Here is a 23,510-nt window from a genome sequence, read left to right on the forward strand (position 1 = left end):
ATAGGATAGGGATAGATGACGTCACGTCCATATTTGTAAAAGTGGGTCAGTGACATTCGTGTTGATTGCAGTAAATGTTTCATAACCGATATTGTTGTTTCTTTTAATTTTTTTATAACAAATTCCATCCATTTTAGCTATAATAACGGTAAGCTATTTTTCAGAGCATTATCATTTGCAGAAGCCCTCAGTCCTTACAACTGCCCTCCTTCGTCGGGAGGATAATGCCCTGAAAAATAGCGTTACCCTCATAACAATGAACAGCTACATATAAATATGTTTGATGTCATTTGTGTGACAGTCAAATATGACTTATGGATCTGATATTTACGGTATGGATGGCCTGACATCAACAACACAAAACACGTTGCGAATGGAGCAATTGGCAATCCATTATTCTGAGATGAATCATTAAATTTTCCTAACAGTAATGTTCTTTAAGGTTGTTTCTACACACACATGTAATCATTAAGTAGTCTCTTAGTGTGTCGTGTATTCTTGCTTGTTTTTCTAGGTGAACATTTGACTCGCCTTTGCATGTGTTTGTGACGGGTGCGCAAGGTGGGGCAGGATACGCACACCTTTTCGCGAACACCTGGTATCATCACTATTTGATAGTGATTGATAAACGCATGCTTATAATACAGTCGTAATCGTACATTGGATATTTCTTATGATTATGGAAAGGGTTTTGTTGATTATATTTCCAGGGATATTGTCTGGATAAATGCTTGTGCCCTGCTGTGTATTAAGTCCCCAACCTGATGTATGGCACGTTGTTTGACACGTGGAACTTGGCACCCGGATCGAAGTCATACTCGGTACGTGGAATGGGAGGAGCTATGCCCTGGTACTTGCATCTGTAATAATACACAAGGTGTCAAAATGTGAAAATATTACCATTTGAATGTATTAGAGGTAGGGGATAACATTCACGTTGTTTTGTTGAAGGGAATCCTGAACAAGTCGAGCAATATGAGGCCGGGCGTTGTCATGTTGAAAGGTAATGAGGTAGAAAAGGGACAATTTGATTACTTTGAGATAAACGTTCGATTAATGATTTATCACACAACACGTATTCACAGCCGCCCGTCCAGTAATTATCAACTATAAAATATCTTTGACACTTATGTCGATGTTACATCGGCCTTAGAAATAGTTTTGTTATGCTTAACGGTTGGCAGAAAATGTGCTATGAAACAGTTAATGCTTCTCTCAGGACGCACCTGAGTTCCCACCAATCGCGGTTGTATCTGCTGGGAGGCGTGTCCCCGCTGAACACATTCCATCGCCATTGGTCAATCAGGTAGCCGAAAGGTAAAAAGGCAATCTTCTGCAATGCCATTTTCATCAGGAAATTGATATCAGTTTCTGAAATAAGATGTTAATCTTATAGTCTTCTCAAAAACCGTCGATCTGAAATAGTTTAATTTAAAATAACCTGGAGTTAATGCGATGTTCTCCTTCATCGGACTGTCTGAATGGAGACTGTAGTTATCCCAGTATTTCCAGTCGGGTTTGGCACATATTACGTAGAACGATAGCGGTATGGCTAACCGGATTATATTGTATGTATGGTAATCATGATAGTTATAGCATCTCACCGTCATCGTCCTGCCCCGCCTCCAGCAGACCAATTTTGCGGAGGTGGGCGGGGGTAGTCGCCGACAGCGCCATGGTATCACCGATGGCCTCATGGAAACCTGCAATTAGATGCAAACTGAAACAATCTGTTACAGGAATTACTACATTGCTTCTTTCATTGGTTCCGTTGTTAAGTGAGTGGGTGAGTGAATATTCATTAGCGCCGCATCAGCAATCTTGCAGCTATTCGCGCCGATCCGTGGTTAAGATTTCCGAAACATATTATGGGTGGCATTTTTCACAATAATGGTCACTAATGGATAAGATCAACAGAGATCTAACACACTGTCAGTGGTGATGGAGGACAGAGATCTGACACGCGGTCACTAATGACAGTAGACAGAGATCTGACATAGGGTCAGTGGTGTTCGAGGACAGAGATCTGACACACGGTCAGTGGTGATGGAGGACAGAGATCTGACACACGGTCACTGATGATGGAGGACAGAGATCTGACACACTCTCAGTGGTGATGGAGGACAGAGATCTGACACACGGTCACTAATGACAGTAGACAGAGATCTGACACGCAGTCACTGTTGATTGAGGACAGAGATCTGACACACGGTCACTGAAGACAGTGGACAAAGAAACAGAGAAACTGACCAGGGTTGGCTCCATCCCTGTACACCTGGGGTTGATCTTTGTACAGCAGGTAGTACTCGATGTGCCCCATCTCGTGGTGGATGGTGATCAGGTCCTCCATGTTGATGTCCGTACACATCTTAATTCTGAAAAGCAATTGGTAGTAAGGTATGACTTTCCTCACATTTGAAACTTCTTTTATCTACTTTCGTCTGTTTTGTATATTGTAACGGATTTCTGATGGTAGTAAGTGGCATATTGATTGAGGCGCTCATATAATGTTGAGCTTGGCAGTGACCTTGATATAGTGTGACCTCCCTTGGTCGTTGATGTTGACACATGGGAAGCGTCGCGTGCTAACTGTTTCTAAAAGTTTGGCTGTACATATACAAGTGGGCGAGGGCGATTCGAGGCCACCCTACTACGACCAGACTTGCGTCCATCTACTTTTCTGACTGTTTCCAACACTAATTCAAGGATTCAAGAACGCAGCACGAGCCTCATTCAAAATATTCAACTGTGTCATATGCTGGAATTCTTGATTGTACTGACTAAAAGACCCTAAAATCTATATTACTGCTGCCGCATATTTTGACTACCAGACTACACGCACCTGTAACCAGTGTAATAACACCTGTACTTAGTCTGCACCCGCCTGTAACCAGACTACACCCACCTGTAACCAGTGTCATAACACCTGTACTTAGTCTACACCCACCTGTAACCAGTGTCATAACACCTGTACTTAGTCTACACCCACCTGTAACCAGACTACACGCACCTGTAACCAGTGTAATAACACCTGTACTTAGTCTGCACCCACCTGTAACCAGTGTAATAACACCTGTACTTAGTCTGCACCCACCTGTAACCAGACTACACGAACCTGTAACCAGTGTACAAACACCTGTACTTAGTCTACACCCACCTGTACTTAGTCTACACCCACCTGTAACCAGACTACACGCACCTGTAACCAGTGTAATAACACCTGTACTTAGTCTACACCCACCTGTAACCAGACTACACGCACCTGTAACCAGTGTAATAACACCTGTACTTAGTCTACACCCACCTGTAACCAGACTACACGCACCTGTAACCAGTGTAATAACACCTGTACTTAGTCTACACCCACCTGTAACCAGTGTACTAACACCTGTACTTAGTCTGCACCCACCTGTAACCAGACTACACGCACCTGTAACCAGTGTAATAACATCTGTACTTAGTCTACACCCATCTGTAACCAGTCTACACGAACCTGTAACCAGTGTAATAACACCTGTACTTAGTCTACACCCACCTGTAACCAGTGAACTAACACCTGTACTTAGTCTGCACCCGCCTGTAACCAGACTACACGCACCTGTAACCAGTGTAATAACATCTGTACTTAGTCTACACCCATCTGTAACCAGTCTACACGAACCTGTAACCAGTGTAATAACACCTGTACTTAGTCTGCACCCGCCTGTAACCAGACTACACGCACCTGTAACCAGTGTACTAACACCTGTACTTAGTCTACACCCGCCTGTAACCAGACTACACGCACCTGTAACAGTGTAATAACACCTGTACTTAGTCTACACCCACCTGTAACCAGACTACACGCACCTGTAACCAGTGAACTAACACCTGTACTTAGTCTACACCCACCTGTAACCAGACTACACGCACATGTAACCAGTGTAATAACACCTGTACTTAGTCTGCACCCACCTGTAACCAGACTACACGCACCTGTAACCAGTGAACTAACACCTGTACTTAGTCTACACCCACCTGTAACCAGACTACACGCACCTGTAACCAGTGTCATAACACCTGTACTTAGTCTACAACCGCCTGTAACCAGACTACACGAACCTGTAACCAGTGTAATAACATCTGTACTTAGTCTACACCCATCTGTAACCAGTCTACACGAACCTGTAACCAGTGTAATAACACCTGTACTTAGTCTACACCCGCCTGTAACCAGACTACACGAACCTGTAACCAGTCTACACGCACCTGTAACCAGTGTACAAACACCTGTAGTCAGTCTACAACCACCTGTAACCAGACTACACGCACCTGTAACCAGTCTACACGCACCTGTAACCAGTGTACAAACACCTATAGTCAGTCTACACGCACCTGTACTTAGTCTACACCCACATGTAACCAGACTACACGCACCTGTAACCAGTCTACACGCACCTGTAACCAGTGTACAAACACCTATAGTCAGTCTACACGCACCTGTAACCAGTGTACAAACACCTATAGTCAGTCTACACGCACCTGTACTTAGTCTACACCCACCTGTAACCAGACTAGACGCACCTGTAACCAGTCTACACGCACCTGTAACCAGTGTACAAACACCTATAGTCAGTCTACACGCACCTGTAACCAGTGTACAAACACCTATAGTCAGTCTACACGCACCTGTAACCAGTGTACAAACACCTAAAGTCAGTCTACACGCACCTGTAACCAGTGTACAAACACCTATAGTCAGTCTACACGCACCTGTAACCAGTGTACAAACACCTATAGTCAGTCTACACGCACCTGTAACCAGTGTACAAACACCTAAAGTCAGTCTACACGCACCTGTAACCAGTGTACAAACACCTATAGTCAGTCTACACGCACCTGTAACCAGTGTACAAACACCTATAGTCAGTCTACACGCACCTGTAACCAGTCTACACGCACCTGTAACCAGTGTACAAACACCTATAGTCAGTCTACACGCACCTGTAACCAGTGTACAAACACCTATAGTCAGTCTACACGCACCTGTAACCAGTCTACACGCACCTGTAACCAGTGTACAAACACCTGTAGTCAGTCTACACGCACCTGTAACCAGTGTACAAACACCTGTAGTCAGTCTACACGCACCTGTAACCAGTGTACAAACACCTATAGTCAGTCTACACGCACCTGTAACCAGTGTACAAACACCTATAGTCAGTCTACACGCACCTGTAACCAGTCTACACGCACCTGTAACCAGTGTACAAACACCTATAGTCAGTCTACACGCACCTGTAACCAGTCTACACGCACCTGTAACCAGTGTACAAACACCTATAGTCAGTCTACACGCACCTGTAACCAGTCAACACGCACCTGTAACCAGTGTACAAACACCTATAGTCAGTCTACACGCACCTGTAACCAGTCTACACGCACCTGTAACCAGTGTACAAACACCTATAGTCAGTCTACACGCACCTGTAACCAGTCTACACGCACCTGTAACCAGTGTACAAACACCTATAGTCAGTCTACACGCACCTGTAACCAGTCTACACGCACCTGTAACCAGTGTACAAACACCTATAGTCAGTCTACACGCACCTGTAACCAGTCTACACGCACCTGTAACCAGTGTACAAACACCTATAGTCAGTCTACACGCACCTGTAACCAGTCTACACGCACCTGTAACCAGTGTACAAACACCTGTAGTCAGTCTACACGCACCTGTAACCAGTGTACAAACACCTGTAGTCAGTCTACACGCACCTGTAACCAGTGTACAAACACCTATAGTCAGTCTACACGCACCTGTAACCAGTGTACAAACACCTATAGTCAGTCTACACGCACCTGTAACCAGTCTACACGCACCTGTAACCAGTGTACAAACACCTATAGTCAGTCTACACGCACCTGTAACCAGTCTACACGCACCTGTAACCAGTGTACAAACACCTATAGTCAGTCTACACGCACCTGTAACCAGTCTACACGCACCTGTAACCAGTGTACAAACACCTATAGTCAGTCTACACGCACCTGTAACCAGTCTACACGCACCTGTAACCAGTGTACAAACACCTATAGTCAGTCTACACGCACCTGTAACCAGTCTACACGCACCTGTAACCAGTGTACAAACACCTATAGTCAGTCTACACGCACCTGTAACCAGTCTACACGCACCTGTAACCAGTGTACAAACACCTATAGTCAGTCTACACGCACCTGTAACCAGTCTACACGCACCTGTAACCAGTGTACAAACACCTATAGTCAGTCTACACGCACCTGTAACCAGTCTACACGCACCTGTAACCAGTGTACAAACACCTGTAGTCAGTCTACACCCACCTGTAACCAGTCTTCACGCACCTGTAACCAGTGTACAAACACCTGTAGTCAGTCTACACCCACCTGTAATCAGTCTACACCCACCTGTAACCAGTGTACAAACACCTGTAGTCAGTCTACACCCACCTGTAACCAGTCTACACGCACCTGTAACCAGTGTACAAACACCTGTAGTCAGTCTACACCCACCTGTAACCAGTCTACACGCACCTGTAACCAGTGTACAAACACCTGTAGTCAGTCTACACCCACCTGTAACCAGTCTACACGCACCTGTAACCAGTGTACAAACACCTGTAGTCAGTCTACACCCACCTGTAACCAGTCTACACCCACCTGTAACCAGTGTACAAACACCTGTAGTCAGTCTACACCCACCTGTAACCAGTCTACACCCACCTGTAACCAGTGTACAAACACCTGTAGTCAGTCTACACCCACCTGTAACCAGTCTACACGCACCTGTAACCAGTGTACAAACACCTGTAGTCAGTCTACACCCACCTGTAATCAGTCTACACCCACCTGTAACCAGTGTACAAACACCTGTAGTCAGTCTACACCCACCTGTAACCAGTCTACACGCACCTGTAACCAGTGTACAAACACCTGTAGTCAGTCTACACCCACCTGTAACCAGTCTACACGCACCTGTAACCAGTGTACAAACACCTGTAGTCAGTCTACACCCACCTGTAACCAGTCTACACGCACCTGTAACCAGTGTACAAACACCTGTAGTCAGTCTACACCCACCTGTAACCAGTCTACACGCACCTGTAACCAGTGTACAAACACCTGTAGTCAGTCTACACCCACCTGTAATCAGTCTACACCCACCTGTAACCAGTGTAATAACACCTGTAGTCAGACTACACCCACCTGTAACCAGTCTACACGCACCTGTAACCAGTGTACAAACACCTGTAGTCAGTCTACACCCACCTGTAATCCTTAGCGTCATAGAAGTCCCAGGCCGAGGCGTGACAGATGACTTTCCGACCATCTGTGGGCTTCTTCAACATGGAATTACTCCAGAAAGTGTCCGGCATTGGCACCAGCGCCAGCGACTTGTAGAACCCCTCCGCCGTCCGGAACATCTTCTCCACGGTGTACTGATATAATGGGTTCAAATGAAAATAGGAGCCTATCGTGAGCTCTGACCAAAATTAGGAAACATATTAAATAAATTAAAATAATAGTAATTAATAGACAGTATTATTTTCATCAAGAGGATTGGCTGTACACTAAATGCAGACATTACAACATTTACGGTACATATGATCTTCTATGTTCCGATTGAAAAAAAGTTCCGTTTAATAATTTATGTTGATGTTTTTCGGAGCGTGATATATGTATTGTAATTATCTTTATGTAAGATGCCTTTATGTAAGTTCCCCTGTTTGCTTGCAAAAGACCTCACTGTTTCGACTTACATTAAGCAAAGAAATGTTCCACGTCCTGAATTTTAGATAAACTTTCACGTGCTTTCTTTGATGTTGTAGCAACATATCTTACATTGAATTTCAGTTTGTCTGTGACGTCAACCATGGGCTTGTTTTTGAACGGAACAACGATATCAAAGATGTTGTTCCAATGTTGCGCCCACATGTTACCTGGGGACAGAGAGTGAGTGAATGAGTGAGTGAGTTCGGTTTAACGCCGTTTTTAACAGTATTCCAGTTATATCGCGGCGTGTCTGCTAAATGTGGGACGAAAGCCCAAATTGATGCAGGTCTCAGACGTTTACCACTTCGGTGAAACCTACGAGCACGGGTATGGTGCTGGCAAACCTAGAAACATAATCGGGGCGAACCGGGTTTCGAACTCATAATCATAGGTTTCTGGCGTGCCCATGTGACGCAACTCTTCACAGCGAATCGCGGCGCCTTAGACGACTGGGCCACCCGTGCCTCCTGGAGAGAGAAAGAGAGAGAGAGAGAGAGAGAGAGAGAGAGAGAGAGAGAGAGGGGGGGAGAGAGAGAGAGAGAGAGAGAGAGAGGGGGGGGGGGGGCACAAATAATAAACTAATAAAAACTACTAGATATGGTTATGTTTCTAGGTTTGTCAGCACCATACCCGTGTTCGTGGGTTTCACCGAAGTGGTAAACGTCTGAGACCTGCATCCCTTCGGGCTTTCCTCCCACATTAGGCTGACACGCCGCGATATAACTGTAATACTGTTAAAAGCGGCGTTAAACCCAACTCACTCACTCACTACTAGATATGGTTAAATTCTTATAAATTATAACTAACAGTCGATCCGTTTTATTTGCGAATAGATAAACTCAAACTATGTGTAAATAATTCTCCGAAAGCCACAAGACAGAAGAGAGATTAATTTAGTACAGCCTGGAGTTAAGAACAATTCTTGTCCGTGTTAGCGTGCTGTGACCGGAAGTCCGACTCTCACCTAGAAGGTGAGCTGGGATGTGTCCCGTGGACGGAAAGATGTCCTTGCCGTACACCGCCATCAGTTGTCGCCTGACGTAGGCCTGCAGCTGCTGGTACAGAGGCTGCAGTTCATCCAGGAGCTCCTGCAGGTCGGACTGGAATGTTGGGGACTCGTACCACGACCGCCAGTACTCGCCCGTGTCATTATCACCTGGAGATGTAATCTTTTGTATAAATACTGCGATATAGATACTGTGTTTGCAGGTAGCATGTTATTTTATCTCACCTTACGCATGAATGTCGGATCTTGCTTGGCTGAGACCCAATCTATTAATTTTTATGTATCCCGCTAACATGTAAGGTACATTTCTTATGTTTTCCGCTCGAATTGCCGAACCGCTAGCATCACATTTGCAACAGATCAACCGAAATTTTGCCTATCGAATTAATGATGTCAGACGGCATTTGCGAATATTTACGATATTTTCCGAATGAAATACGTGTAGCTCTAGTGGGAATAACTCTAAGATGCCTTTCTGTTTTCTAATATTTGTCGATGAATGGGAATTATGTAGTGGATATAGGTCTAACCGCGGTGTCCCTACCGATTCGGTTCAAAGCATGCATGCATAAAACATACCTACAATATAATTAGGTGTGCGGTAAGATAAATTCGTTGTCAATCGGTCCCTGGGTGACATTGGTTGATGTACAGTCTATTGGTATAACGTTGATTAACATTATACCATATCTCCCGAGACCGGTTGACTGATAGTGTAAGGCCTGATGTGCATAAATGGACATTTTCTACCGAGTTGAGGTTTAACAGTACTTTTAACAGAGTATCTTCAATATTACGATTCAAGAATGGAATTTACACATAGTGCCTACGTCAGGAATCGAGCCCGGGTCTAAGGCATGACGAGCGAATACTGTATTCATCAGATGCCTCCCTCGCCCCGATACTTAACAGAGGCATAATATAGGACGAGGTAAGATAAGGGCCGTTTATAGTCAACAGGAAATGTCAAATTTCAAAGTTGCTGGAAACAATAATATGCTGGTATGAAGTGTACAAATGACTGTTATCTAACAATTTTTCTTTCTTACACATGCACGTTTTGGACTTGTCCTCATTCATATGACCTTGATAACAGTTTTTAAACTTAATTATTAAATATTATGCAGATCTTGTGGCCCCAAACGGGCCCTTATCATATCTTGTTTTTTGTCAGAAAAGATGTCGCGGTAACTGTCCTCACGCACACACGCGTGCCTCCCTCATCACCATCCCCCATCCCACCTCCACCCACACCCTTCAATGTTACTCGGAATTCTACCATGACATTGAAGAATGCTTGATTCTGATTGTTCTAAAGGAGGGTTCCTTTTTGCAACAGAAACCTCACAAAAGAGGTGCGTATGGATACATGGATAACCTACAAATAGATCCATAACAAATGTCTGCCGATCACCGATCTGAACTGTACACCGTATCGCTAAAGCGTTCGGTTCCAAATTGATATAAGAGGTGTCTACTCTACAGCGGACTAAATCAATTTTCAAAACAGCAGGTTTATCTCCTGAATATCTACCCATTTCTTGGACGCCTTCGTTGCTGAGTGTGACGAGCTGGGTGTAGAGGTCCCTCATCCTAGGTCCGGTAGCATACCTCCACCCCCACCAGGCGTCCAGAAGCTCCGTGCTGTTCCTACTGCTGGCCATCACACGAGTCAGCCCTGCCATGCAATAGTGGTATGACATCAATACATCACTAGGCGCTGAAGTTATATGAGTGAGCGAGTGGGTATAGTTTTACGCCACTTTTAGCAATATTCCATTAATATCACGGCGGGGGACACCAGAAATGGGCTTCACACATTGTACCCATGTCGGATTCGAACCCGGCGTGACGAGCGAACGTTTTAACCACAAGGCTACCCGACCGCCCCTAAAGTTATATGATGGTGGTAGATACATAAAGAGGGACCCACATATGGTACCCATATTGGAATAGAAACCAAACAGGTCCAAGAACCACTGGGCTATCCCGGGTAACTAAATCTTCCGTCGATTATCAATTGTTTCCGTTTTTATAGTATATTTCTATTCTATTAAAATGAATAGCATTTCCCCTGGATCACTGCACTCCACAAATTCGTTGTTATATTCACATCTCCTACCAGTGATTTCGCACAGAATTTATGTTACACATAATGTGATTGTAATGAAGTATGGTAGCGACCGAGCCTAACGGCATTCATCAGAAAAGGAGATATTATACACTTTAATATCGAGGATGAGATAGGCCCTTTACAAAAAGGCGGTACAAGGTATTACAATAATTAGAAACCCTTACCTCATCCGTTTTATTCAATTCCTTAACGATAATGATAAGATACAAACGGAAGTTGGTAGTTAGAAGTTGGGGGACATCAAGACCGGGATCGAGGCAGTTCCCGGAAATTCCCGAAAGTACTGACCTGGTTCGAGATCTAGACAGTTTCCGGATGTAGGACAATACTGCGCGGTGCTGTAGATACTCTCTAACTCGGAAGTCACTTCACTCATCTGTAAAGTAAAACGACTGCTCTATTTGTCGGTGGAAACAAGAGGACCAGTTACCTGCCTTAAACTGAAAGGGCGATGAACAAAGAAGTTAACTAAATAAGTCATATTCGGATTCACACCCCATTTCTGTCTTTTGTATTCCTGCACAAATGTATGTTTATTGGTATCTACATTCAAACAAACCTTCTGACTGGTAAGTGCGCCCTCTCATTGGTGACAGTACACTGTAACTGTCAGCTATGATTCAATAAACATTACTGTCAAATATTTAATTCCTCACCTTCTTGACTTTCTGAGGGTCTTTCAGTGCAGATGGTCCAATGTTTGTAATCTTCTGGAACTGACGGCGAACATCCGGGTCTTGAAAGGTCCTCCATGCATATGTATTGGCCTCCATATAGGCAGTCTTAGAAAAATTCGCCAGCTGTACTTGCAAGTCAACCTTGGAAATGATAACACATACCATGACATTGCCATGAGAGTATATATATTTGAGAGTCCTAATTTCTACTAGAATATGTTATTTGCAATTTGTTTTACCTTAACTTTATTATCGGGTCGAACAATAAAGTACCTATTGTAAATCCGAATGTTAATAATAGGATATTTCTCACAATAATTAATTTGCATTCAGGTCTGCGTGGACAGTAATCTCTTTATTAACTAAAATCCTAAAAAAACGTTCGCTGGTCACGCCAAAGGCACAGGTTCGATTCCCCACATTGGTAAAACGTGTCAAAGCCATATCGGCTGTCCATCGCCGAGATATTTCTGTAGTGTTGTCAAAAGCGACGTAAAAACCAACTCACTCACTCACTCACTCACACAGCAATACGTACTAGGTGCGCCATGGTGTTTTTGGAGATGTCGGTGTTGTAGCTCCACTCCGCCAACGCCTCAGCGTTCATAGCTTTGCCGTAGTCGTTATCATACTGCTTCAGAAACGCCTTGGCCTGTTCGATGTTTGTGTTTCCGACGCCATCAGTGTTCAGCACACATAATACCACAAGTGCCAACACCAACAGTACAGTCCTAATGCTGGGTCGCATGATGTCAGCTAGAGATCACAGGCTGTGGTCTACTCAGTGTCAGACATTTGATGGAAAGATCATATGTTCAATGACCATGGAAATACGATCCCGATAATAAGGTCTACTGACACGTTTTTTCTCACATTAGTGCAGTGTTATATCGCTGTCAAACAGTCAGTACATAATCACAGTAATAAACCAGAAATGACGGATGAAACGGAGATGAGACAGACAGATGCAGATGGTGGGACAGTCAGAGCACAGCTTCTCCAAGGAAGAGGAATCCACGCTATCAGCTTCAACACGTAGAGATCTCCGATTAGAAACAATCTGCATCGCTATTGGTTACCCTCATCACGTGATGTACCCCATGTGGTACTCGTTAATTTAAATAAATGTCACACGCAGAACAAACCAAACTCATATAAACAGAAGCATATAAACAATCGTCTTCAAGACAAGGGAATTCTGGATGGGACAAAGATGAATCTTGAAAAATTATGCTATATTCCCGCTTGCCATCAGGTCAGGAGAAGCCAAGCTGGGTGATCCGTAATAGCGGCAACTTCGGCATAGCTGGGTGATATAGATGTTTAGATGCCAGGGTTATTTACTCGAGGTATACCTAGACAACGTGTACAGTGTTAACAGAAATAATTTGATAACGTTTGAGTGAACGTATCAGCAGAGACGGGAGAGTGAAAGAAAAGACGCTTTTTAATAAAGTTCTGAAACTTAAAGTTAGAGGTTACAATGATGCCTGTTACAGAAATAATGCGTACTGTATGCTTATGGGATATAAAGCCTCATACATCCCCTCCTGCCTTGCCACTATCTTCCTTGAGGTATGTCATACATCCACCCACTGTGACGAATCTGTATTACCTGACTGACCAGTACAGTTTCTTCCTGACAGACAATCGCTATTTGTGTAAATTACATGGACTGACACATGTGCTCTTTATGCTTGTTAAATTGTGCGTTTTATGCTTGTTTAACCACCTTGATTTAGTAAACATGTAAACGAATATAGGTCACGCTGTACTTTCACTGCAGTGACATGCAATAACACGCAACAGACAGACGCAGCAAACACATTCAACAGATATATTCAACAAACAGATGCAATGAACAGACCCAACAGAGAGATGCAATTATTTTTGTTTGTTGTTTAACGCCGCACACAGCACTAGTCCAGCTATATGACGGCGGTATGTAAATAATTCAATCTGGACCAGACAATCCAATGATTGACATCATGGGCATCGAACCACACACTTGGGATACGATGACATGCAACAACCAAGTCAGCGAGTCTGAGCACCCGGTCCCGTTAGTCGCCTCTTACGACAAGCATAGTCGCCTGTTACGGCAAGCTTGGGTTGCTGAAGACCTATTCTACCCCGGATCTTCACGGGTCGAGAGATGCAATGGACGGATCCAACATATTCAACAGCCAGGCGCATCAGACAAATTCAACAGACACATGCAGCAGCCGTGGGGATACCCAGGACAGCTTCTCCAACCAAGTGGAATCGACGCTCTCAGTTGTCACGGCGTGCACATTTCAGAAAAAAATGACCAAATCCTTTCTCATTTAAAAGTTTAACTTCATTTAATAATCCATCAAACAACGACAATTATTCAAACGTAAACCACAAAACTAAAGGATTTGAATTTACTCCTCATTAAGTCTTTAATCGAAATTTAGCAGTTCGTAAACATTACCTTGTAAAGAGTCAAGAAGTAGTTTTAATACTTAGAATTAGTGAAGAGTTGTTCTCCACAAATGTGTTTTCGAAGCCCTAGTAAGATACAGTACGTGAAACACGTCGTGCACTCACGCTACAAATGACACCCTGGCCTTGTCAGCTTGCCAAAATCACCGTTCCCTTTATGTCGAGCAATTCTCGAGCAGGTCCAGCCTTTTGTGAATACTTCTCACAATGTTTGATGAACAATTGTCCATGCTCTTTCTACAAAAATTTCAAAGAACGTCATACGAATCTTCTCAGTTGTTTGATCAGGGTTACATCATTCTTGGTAAAGCTTCAAAATGTTTTATGGTGGACACGTGGAGGACATTTTCAAATTTGCCGCATAATTGACCAGAATTATGTCAAATTTAATTCCCTATTTTGTCTTGTACCGTATGTTCCTGTTCGCGAACACCTGGTATCAGCAGTGTTCGATAGTGATTCGAAATAATAGAAGCGACAAAAACCTTTTCTTTAATCATACGAACTCTGTGAAACGTAGAATTCATTGTACTATTCCCACAATACATCACGAGCATGTGTTCATGAATCACTATCAAATAGCGATGATACTAGGTGCTCGCAAAGAAGTGAACGTAGGTGACATCCGTCACAAACACATGCAAAGGCAAGTCAAGTGTTCACCTGAACATAATTTAGGGGTTGTCAAATTTAGATTGAGATCTATCTTTACATTTAACAGTTAAATCCGTTTTACGTACTTTTAGGGACAAAGATATTAATTATATACAACTTTAGTATCTTTTTACTTTTAAGTAACCACTTTAAAACTGTCAATCACTGTCCTACTGTTGAATATCCACAATGTTAGACAAGCAGTACTGTACATGCAACATTATTTATTAAAAGCAACAGTATTCATTACAGACAACATTGTCCATTACAGGCACCCTGTCCATAACAAACAGCATTACGTCCAGTGTACGATTCCTACTATATAAAAAGCACGTGTTTATAAATCACAATAAAAAAGTTATGTCCGCAAAAAGACCCATTCAACAGACATACCCAACAAACAGATGCAGCAGACCTAGGTATATCCTGTTTACTGATGGCACCCGTCATAAACGCTTTAAATCGATAGTTATCATCACATAAAAAAACAGGTTTGACATAAATCTTGTCTCGAAAGGTAAGACATTTGCACAAAAACATAACCTGTTCCCGAAAACACTTGATAAGAACTTATCCTCTTTTTTCGTTTTTTTGTTTACATTATACAGTTACCTGGATACAACTGTACATAAAATCTCCTTCCCAGACAGTTGAAGAGAAAACACTGTGTTGTGTAGTAGTCACCAGGCCCAGGCACTACCTGTCAGCTGTGTAGTGTTTGCGATATAGAGTTGCGATACAAAATGTGCGACCTCACTCACGTATAGCACCTTCAAGGATGATACTGAGCTGAAAGTTCAAGGAAATGCCAGCTGGTGTTTTGACACATTTCGCAATGTTACACTAACATGTTTGTTCACTCCGTTTACTATTGTGGATCTTATTTCTGCAAGAAGTGTTAATCGTCAACATTAATAAGACCCAAAATGTGTTATTTTGTTCTTGTATTTGGATCATTTGTTTGTCACCGATGATAAACAACGTCTTGCGTTACATTGTTCTACTGTTTCTGGGATAATTTGTCTCTTAGCAGAGATTTCTTACGATAATGGAAAGAGTTTTGTCCCTTATATTTCAACACATTCAGCAATATTTCTCCTTATCATTGCGTTCAGCAATATTTCTCCTTATCATTTCGTTCATCAATATGACTCCTTATTATTGCATTCAGCAATATTTCTCCTTATTATTGCATTCAGCAATATTTCTCCTTATTATTGCGTTCAGCAATATTTCTCCTTATTATTGCGTTCAGCAATATTTCTCCTTATTATTGCATTCAGCAATATTTCTCATTATTGCGTTCAGCAATATTTCTCCTTATCATTGCATTCAGCAAAATATTTCTCCTTATTATTGCATTCAGCAATATTACTCCTTATCATTGCATTCAGCAATATTAATCCTTATTATTGCGTTCAGCAATATTTCTCCTTATTATTGCGTTCAGCAATATTTCTCCTTATTATTGCATTCAGCAATATTTCTCATTATTGCGTTCAGCAATATTTCTCCTTATCATTGCATTCAGCAAAATATTTCTCCTTATTATTGCATTCAGCAATATTACTCCTTATTATTGCATTCAGCAATATTACTCCTTATCATTGCATTCAGCAATATTAATCCTTATTATTGCCAATAGCAATATTTCTCCTTATAATTGCATTCAGCAATATTTCTCCTTATTATTGCATTCACCAATAATACTCCTTATTATTGCCGCTTGTAACTGCTTCAATACAATATTAAGATATGTTTGCGTTTAAGTAAAGGATACATTTTTTATCCAGAAACAATAACACGATTGAAATATAACCATTGAACTGCAGATTCCATTAAGTCTATCAGATCGATGAAGTGAAACACATATTTGCTTCTTTGAGGGGCATTTAGTTGGAGTACTAAGTAAGGATAAGATAAATGTATGAACAACTTTATTACAATTAGGAGCGACGTTTCGGTATATCTCTTGCTTGATAACGGTGGTAGAACCTGTACCGAAACGTGGCTCCTAATTGAAATAAAGAAATTGTTCGTCCATGTATCTTATCCTTACCGATATTTGCTGACTTTTTTCAGTACTGAAATGTTTAGAACTCTGCTCATTTCACAAACAGCCGACACGTGGTGGCTCCCATGCTTTCCTGTACACGTGATGGTTCTGAACGCTGTCTACATGCAGACATCACAACATGCTCACGTGATGGTTCTAAACGTTGTCTACATACAGACATCACAACATGTACACGTGATGGTTCTGAACGCTGTCTACACACAGACATCACAACATACTCACGTGATGGTTCTGAACGCTGTCTACATGCAGACATCACAACATGTACACGTGATGGTTCTGAACGCTGTCTACATGCAGACATCACAACATGTCCACGTGATGGTTCTGAACGCTGTCTACATGCAGACATCACAACATGCTCACGTGATGGTTCTGAACGCTGTCTACATGCAGACATCACAACATGCTCACGTGATGGTTCTAAACGTTGTCTACATACAGACATCACAACATGTACACGTGATGGTTCTGAACGCTGTCTACATACATACATCAAACAGGACAACATGATGGTTCTGAACGCTGTCTACATACAGACATCAAACATGTACACGTGATGGTTCTGAACGCTGTCTACATACAGACATCAAACCTGTACACGTGATGGTCCTGAGCGCTGACTACATACATACATCAAACATGTACACGTGATGTTTCTGAGCGCTGTCTACACACAGACATCACAACATGTACACGTGATGGTTCTGAACGCTGTCTACATACAGACATCACAACATGTACACTTGATAGTTCTGAACGCTGTCTACACACAGACATCACAACATGTACACGTGATGGTTCTGAACACTGTCTACATACAGACATCACAACATGTACACGTGATGGTTCTGAACGCTGTCTACATACAGACATCACAACATGTACACGTGATGGTTCTGAACGCTGTCTACATACAGACATCACAACATGTACACGTGATGATTCTAAACGCTGTCTACATACAGACATCACAACATGTACACGTGATGGTTCTGAACGCTGTCTACATACAGACATCACAACATGTACACGTGATGGTTCTGAACGCTGTCTACATACAGACATCACAACATGTACACGTGATGGTTCTGAACGCTGTCTACACACAGACATCACAACATGTACACGTGATGGTTCTGAACGCTGTCTACATACAGACATCAAACAGGACCACGTGATGGTTCTGAACGCTGTCTACATACAGACATCACAACATGTACACTTGATAGTTCTGAACGCTGTCTACACACAGACATCACAACATGTACACGTGATGGTTCTGAACGCTGTCTACATACATACATCACAACATGTACACGTGATGGTTCTGAACGCTGTCTACATACAGACATCACAACATGTACACTTGATAGTTCTGAACGCTGTCTACATACAGACATCACAACATGTACACGTGATGGTTCTGAACGCTGTCTACACACAGACATCACAACATGTACACGTGATGATTCTGAACGCTGTCTACATACAGACATCACAACATGTACACTTGATGGTTCTGAACGCTGTCTACATACAGACATCACAACATGTACACTTGATGGTTCTGAACGCTGTCTACACACAGACATCACAATATGTACACTTGATGGTTCTGAACGCTGTCTACATACAGACATCACAACATGTACACTTGATGGTTCTGAACGCTGTCTACACACAGACATCACAACATGTACACTTAATGGTTCTGAGCGCTGTCTACATACAGACATCACAACATGTACACGTGATCGTTCTGAACGCTGTCTACACACAGACATCACAACATGTACACTTGATGATTCTGAACGCTGTCTACATACAGACATCACAACATGTATACGTGATGATTCTAAACGCTGTCGAAATACAGACATCACAACATGTACACGTGATGATTCTAAACGCTGTCGAAATACAGACATCACAACATGTACACGTGATGGTTCTGAACACTGTCTACATACAGACATCACAACATGTACACGTGATGGTTCTGAACGCTGTCTACATACAGACATCACAACATGTACACGTGATGGTTCTGAACGCTGTCTACATACAGACATCACAACATGTACACGTGATGATTCTAAACGCTGTCTACATACAGACATCACAACATGTACACGTGATGGTTCTGAACGCTGTCTACATACAGACATCACAACATGTACACGTGATGGTTCTGAACGCTGTCTACATACAGACATCACAACATGTACACGTGATGGTTCTGAACGCTGTCTACACACAGACATCACAACATGTACACGTGATGGTTCTGAACGCTGTCTACATACAGACATCAAACAGGACCACGTGATGGTTCTGAACGCTGTCTACATACAGACATCACAACATGTACACTTGATAGTTCTGAACGCTGTCTACACACAGACATCACAACATGTACACGTGATGGTTCTGAACGCTGTCTACATACATACATCACAACATGTACACGTGATGGTTCTGAACGCTGTCTACATACAGACATCACAATATGTACACATGATGGTTCTGAACGCTGTCTACACACAGACATCAAACAGCTACATGTGATGGTTCTGAACGCTGTCGAAATACAGACATCACAACATGTGCACGTGATGGTTCTGAACGCTGTCTACATGCAAAGGACACAGAAGGAAGTACAAGGAAAGTTGGTAAGGTCAGTCTACACCAGTTACTGATGAAGAGAAATAGCAGAACGGCTATAACGTGGAGAGTGTATATTTGCATAAGAATACGTGTAATCCGTAGACTGTTTTATCATGTCATAGAGAGCTGTTGATATATATACGTTCTTGCGTGTGTTTACCGTGTTCGTCTATATCATATTTTTTGTCCTCATATGACACATGCTACAAAGTCTGAACCTGAAAAAGAGCAAGTTGTCCCATTTGTGATTTAAGGGTAGAAACATAATTTATGTCTTTATCTTTGAAGGTTCTTTGCTGCCCAGCACCGCTGACCGCGTTGGCGACTGCGGGGTCGTGTTGCAGCATGGCCTACACACACCCTAAATCATGGAGGCTTCAGGTAGATATGATCAAGATATATTATCTTAAATGGCTTGCCTCCTAGAGTCAGGATCACGTGCGATACATCATCTCATCAACATACCTGATTAACTCTGGGAAACTTGCACATCATAAAGGTTCGTGTGTTCTGCGAATCCAGGGTCGCGCGACGCGGGTGATATACGTTCGGTTCTACCCCGCCACGTAACGCAGTTTCTAAGAGACGGTTTAACGGGTGAGTGTCAAGGACAAAATAGCCGCTCCCATGTCAATCCATTGTTGGACAATATATGACCTTTCAAAATTCTTTAGTGAGGTCGGGAGTGATTGAATGATGTTTGTAGCGTAGCAGGAATATAGCCAAACGATGTGGCAAAGGGAGCAGCGAGACGGGCAAGACAGAACAGAGATTGATAGTGTGAGCACCAGCCTTAGCTGCGGTTACCGTATCCCCTCCTCCTTGCCTCGTTCATCTTCCCGAGGCAAAGGAGTTAACTAACTATAAAAGTCCAGTTTCCACCCTTGCCAAACTAGGCTGCAATTATGGAGTTTATTTTGGCTGGACTAACGATTCTGACTTGTTTGATAGGCATTACTTAGAAGTTGGCGGATGACAAGTTAGACACAATTTTATGGATAACAACTTCTTTAATACTAGTGAATTGTCCACAATTTTATGGATAACAACTTCTTTAAAACTAGTATTAAAGAAGTTGTTATCCATAAAATTGTGTCTAACTTGTAACGATTCTGAGCATAGTCCAATCAGAGTCGCGTAACGAAATCTATATCCGGTTCGAAAACTGCTGTGCGGATTTCGGTCGATTGCAGGATTTCCAACTCAGATATTTTCCAAATTTTTTCATGTTTTCAATCCAGGTGCTAACGTGATTTGATGCACTTTGCGAAGTAAGACCTTTTTATTACAACATAGGTCTTGATCATCAATCAGATCGTCTTGACTTGGCGCCGCCATTTTGTTTGAAGCAAATGCATGTGATATGAGAGGTGGAATCTGATTGGTCAATAAAGAGGGACATAAAAGAGACATAACGTCTAATAACCACTGGTGGCGCTACAATCGAGACCAGAAATTCAAGCTGTTATCGTTTGTGGAGCCGCCATCTTAGTTTTTCAAAACTCGTATTGGGTTTTTTTCAACCTTGAATCCTTATTCAAAGTTTGCTTTCGGGGAATTCATGAATACAGAGCGCTTTAGTGACATGAAGCAAAATTGTTTTTAAACGATACGGTAACCGCAGCTAGCATGAACCTGCGCCGCCGTGATGACAACATCCTGATAATAATTACATAGTCTCCCATCTCAGTCGTATGCATATTTAGAAGTCCGTGTGACTCAACCATTTTGATAGAAAAAATAAAATATGCATTTGTAATTTCGATCAACAATGACACCTTAAACAAATATTGTGCAATCCATACATGGTAAATGCATCGGTTACTTGAGAGATAGTGGCCGGGCACATCTCCCAGTTTAGTGCGCAGTGTTTGACCGAGCGGACACCAATGTTAAAAAACAAGGTTGCAGGGTCCGCTGTATATGACGCAGCTCCATCTGCCTGCAGCAGCAACACAAATAACCGTGCCGGTAGGCCGCGATCTGTTCACTCGCGAACATCTGTTGTCAGTGGGGTGTGTTTGTGAGTGAGTGAGTTGGGTTTAACGCCGCTTTTAACAGTATTCCAGTTATATCACGGCGTGTCAGCTTAATGTGGGAGGAAAGCCCGAAGTGATGCAGGTCTATGACGTTTACCACTTCGGTGAAACCCACTTGCACGGGTATGGTGCTGACAAACCTTGAAACATAATCGGGGCGAACCGGGATTCGAACCCATAATCATAGGTTTCTGGCGTGCCCAAGGGACGCAACTCTGCACAGCGAATCGCGGCGCCTTAGACGACTGGGCCACCCGTGCCCCCGTGGTGTTTATGAGGGCGTGTGTACCAAGATGATTGCGTTTTACCTTGTTTATTGAATAATGCACTGCTGATTTATTCAGAATCTCACCTGGGTGTCTTGTGATATCAAATACATCAACACGAGTCAATAAAAGTTTTAAACACCAAAAGACACGTGGGTGAGATTTTGTTTATAGTCTAAAATCATTCTTCCAGAGTAAACTTTTTGCAGTTTGTAAACAGCAATATAAGATAGCTGCAACGAAGAACGAGGCATGGTATGTTTAAGAAGAATATGTTTACTCTACCCTCGTGTGTAGGGTAATAAAGCATAGTTTTGCCTCAACTTGTACATAAGAGGACTCTAGCCTATGCGGTTATCACTGCTGTTCCCCACATTGTCTATTCTCTCTGAGGTGTGTTATTTATCAATAAATCACCTTCATGAGGGCAACATCCTGTTTTATGGACTCGAGAAACTGATATTGACCGAGACCAGCATCTTTCCGAGCAAGGGAGTTAACTGACTGTCAAAGTGCTTGTCGAACTAGACTGGAATTCCGTTGCTCGATCTTAGCGCCAGCAGTGTACAATACGAGTTATGTCCCTTCTATGTCCCTCCTATTGACCAATTAGATTCCACTTCTCATATCATTTGCTTCAAACAAAATGGCGGCGCCCAGTCAAGACGATGTGATCGATAATCAAGATCTATATTGTAATAAAACCGGTCTTACTTCGCGAAGTTCATCAAATCACGTTAGAACCTTAATGAAAAACATGAAAAGATTTGGAAAATATCTGTCGACGCCCAGCTGACGGTGCACATGCCCTGGAAATCCAGCAATGGACCGAAATCTGCACGGCAGTCGCCATGTTATTTATAAACCGGATGGCGATTTCGTTACGCGATTTTGAATCGACTATGCATGCATAGACTCGTTAGTCCAACCTTACATCACTTTTGATCGATGGGTTGGTCTCAGGGCAATAACGTGCTTTACAGAAAGTCATGTGGCCCTTTCTCATTCAATGAAAATAGAGATATGATTTGTTAAGGTAATAATGTACGTTAAACACACATAACCAGTGTAAAAAGTACAGAAAACCAGCTTCAGTGGCAGAAATTAGTGACGCCATTTGATTGTGACGTCATTGTAACCGATGGCGTCACAATGGTTTGCAAAGCATTGTGATGATCACACTCCGGCGCAGAGGTGACTTAGCATAACATAATAGCTGGTCGCATGGAACTCTGGGTAGGACAGTGTGTGATGATGTCTCCAAGGAGGACCACACGCAAGAGATATGTCCAGTGGAGGCCGGTTTTGGATGATAAAATTGAATTAGATTCATTTATATGCGAAACTTCTTACCTGAAGTCTTCTGCGTAGGGATGAAGATTTTGTCGATTTCGATGGAGATTATGATGTTTCCATGGCGACTTGGTATGGTCGCACGACGTGAGTACAAGATTCAAAGCCCTATGGCGTCAATGGGGCAGGTTATGTTGTGTATCCGCACGAGGACCTTATGGTCGTCAGTGAATAATGGTGAGTGAGCATGGATGCTGCTTGTCGTCGGATTTAGCAGTATCACTCTCCATCGGGCAGATAAACAATCAGAGATAAGCCAGATAAACTTATGGTTGATCGTATGGGTAACGTTCCGATCAGTCGGGATGCGATGGCACACGAACTACAGGTCCTACACTGTTCCACCCAACCCCGGCTTTAGGCGTTTA

At 42.7% G+C, this 23,510-nt stretch overlaps 1 protein-coding gene across 1 annotated transcript in view; it reads right to left on the reverse strand.

The window, feature by feature from the left end:
- The window catches only part of LOC124116103, a 64,317-nt gene extending 51,660 nt beyond the window's left edge, over positions 1-12,657 (reverse strand). Inside the window, exons 1-11 of the mRNA XM_046477329.2 lie at positions 12,153-12,657; positions 11,594-11,755; positions 11,226-11,313; positions 10,338-10,481; positions 8,762-8,953; positions 7,867-7,964; positions 7,294-7,463; positions 2,251-2,375; positions 1,605-1,703; positions 1,227-1,371; positions 762-860 (exon numbers count right to left, since the gene is read on the reverse strand). Of these exons, the coding sequence (XP_046333285.2) occupies positions 762-860; positions 1,227-1,371; positions 1,605-1,703; positions 2,251-2,375; positions 7,294-7,463; positions 7,867-7,964; positions 8,762-8,953; positions 10,338-10,481; positions 11,226-11,313; positions 11,594-11,755; positions 12,153-12,362 (1,532 nt within the window). The 5' untranslated portion in view covers positions 12,363-12,657. The remainder of the gene's footprint in view (positions 1-761; positions 861-1,226; positions 1,372-1,604; positions 1,704-2,250; positions 2,376-7,293; positions 7,464-7,866; positions 7,965-8,761; positions 8,954-10,337; positions 10,482-11,225; positions 11,314-11,593; positions 11,756-12,152) is intronic.
- Positions 12,658-23,510: the final 10,853 nt, after the last annotated feature.

This window comes from Haliotis rufescens, unplaced genomic scaffold, assembly GCF_023055435.1.
Source record: "Haliotis rufescens isolate VD_foot unplaced genomic scaffold, xgHalRufe1.0.p SCAF_4, whole genome shotgun sequence".
Classification (NCBI taxonomy): Eukaryota; Metazoa; Mollusca; class Gastropoda; order Lepetellida; family Haliotidae; genus Haliotis; species Haliotis rufescens.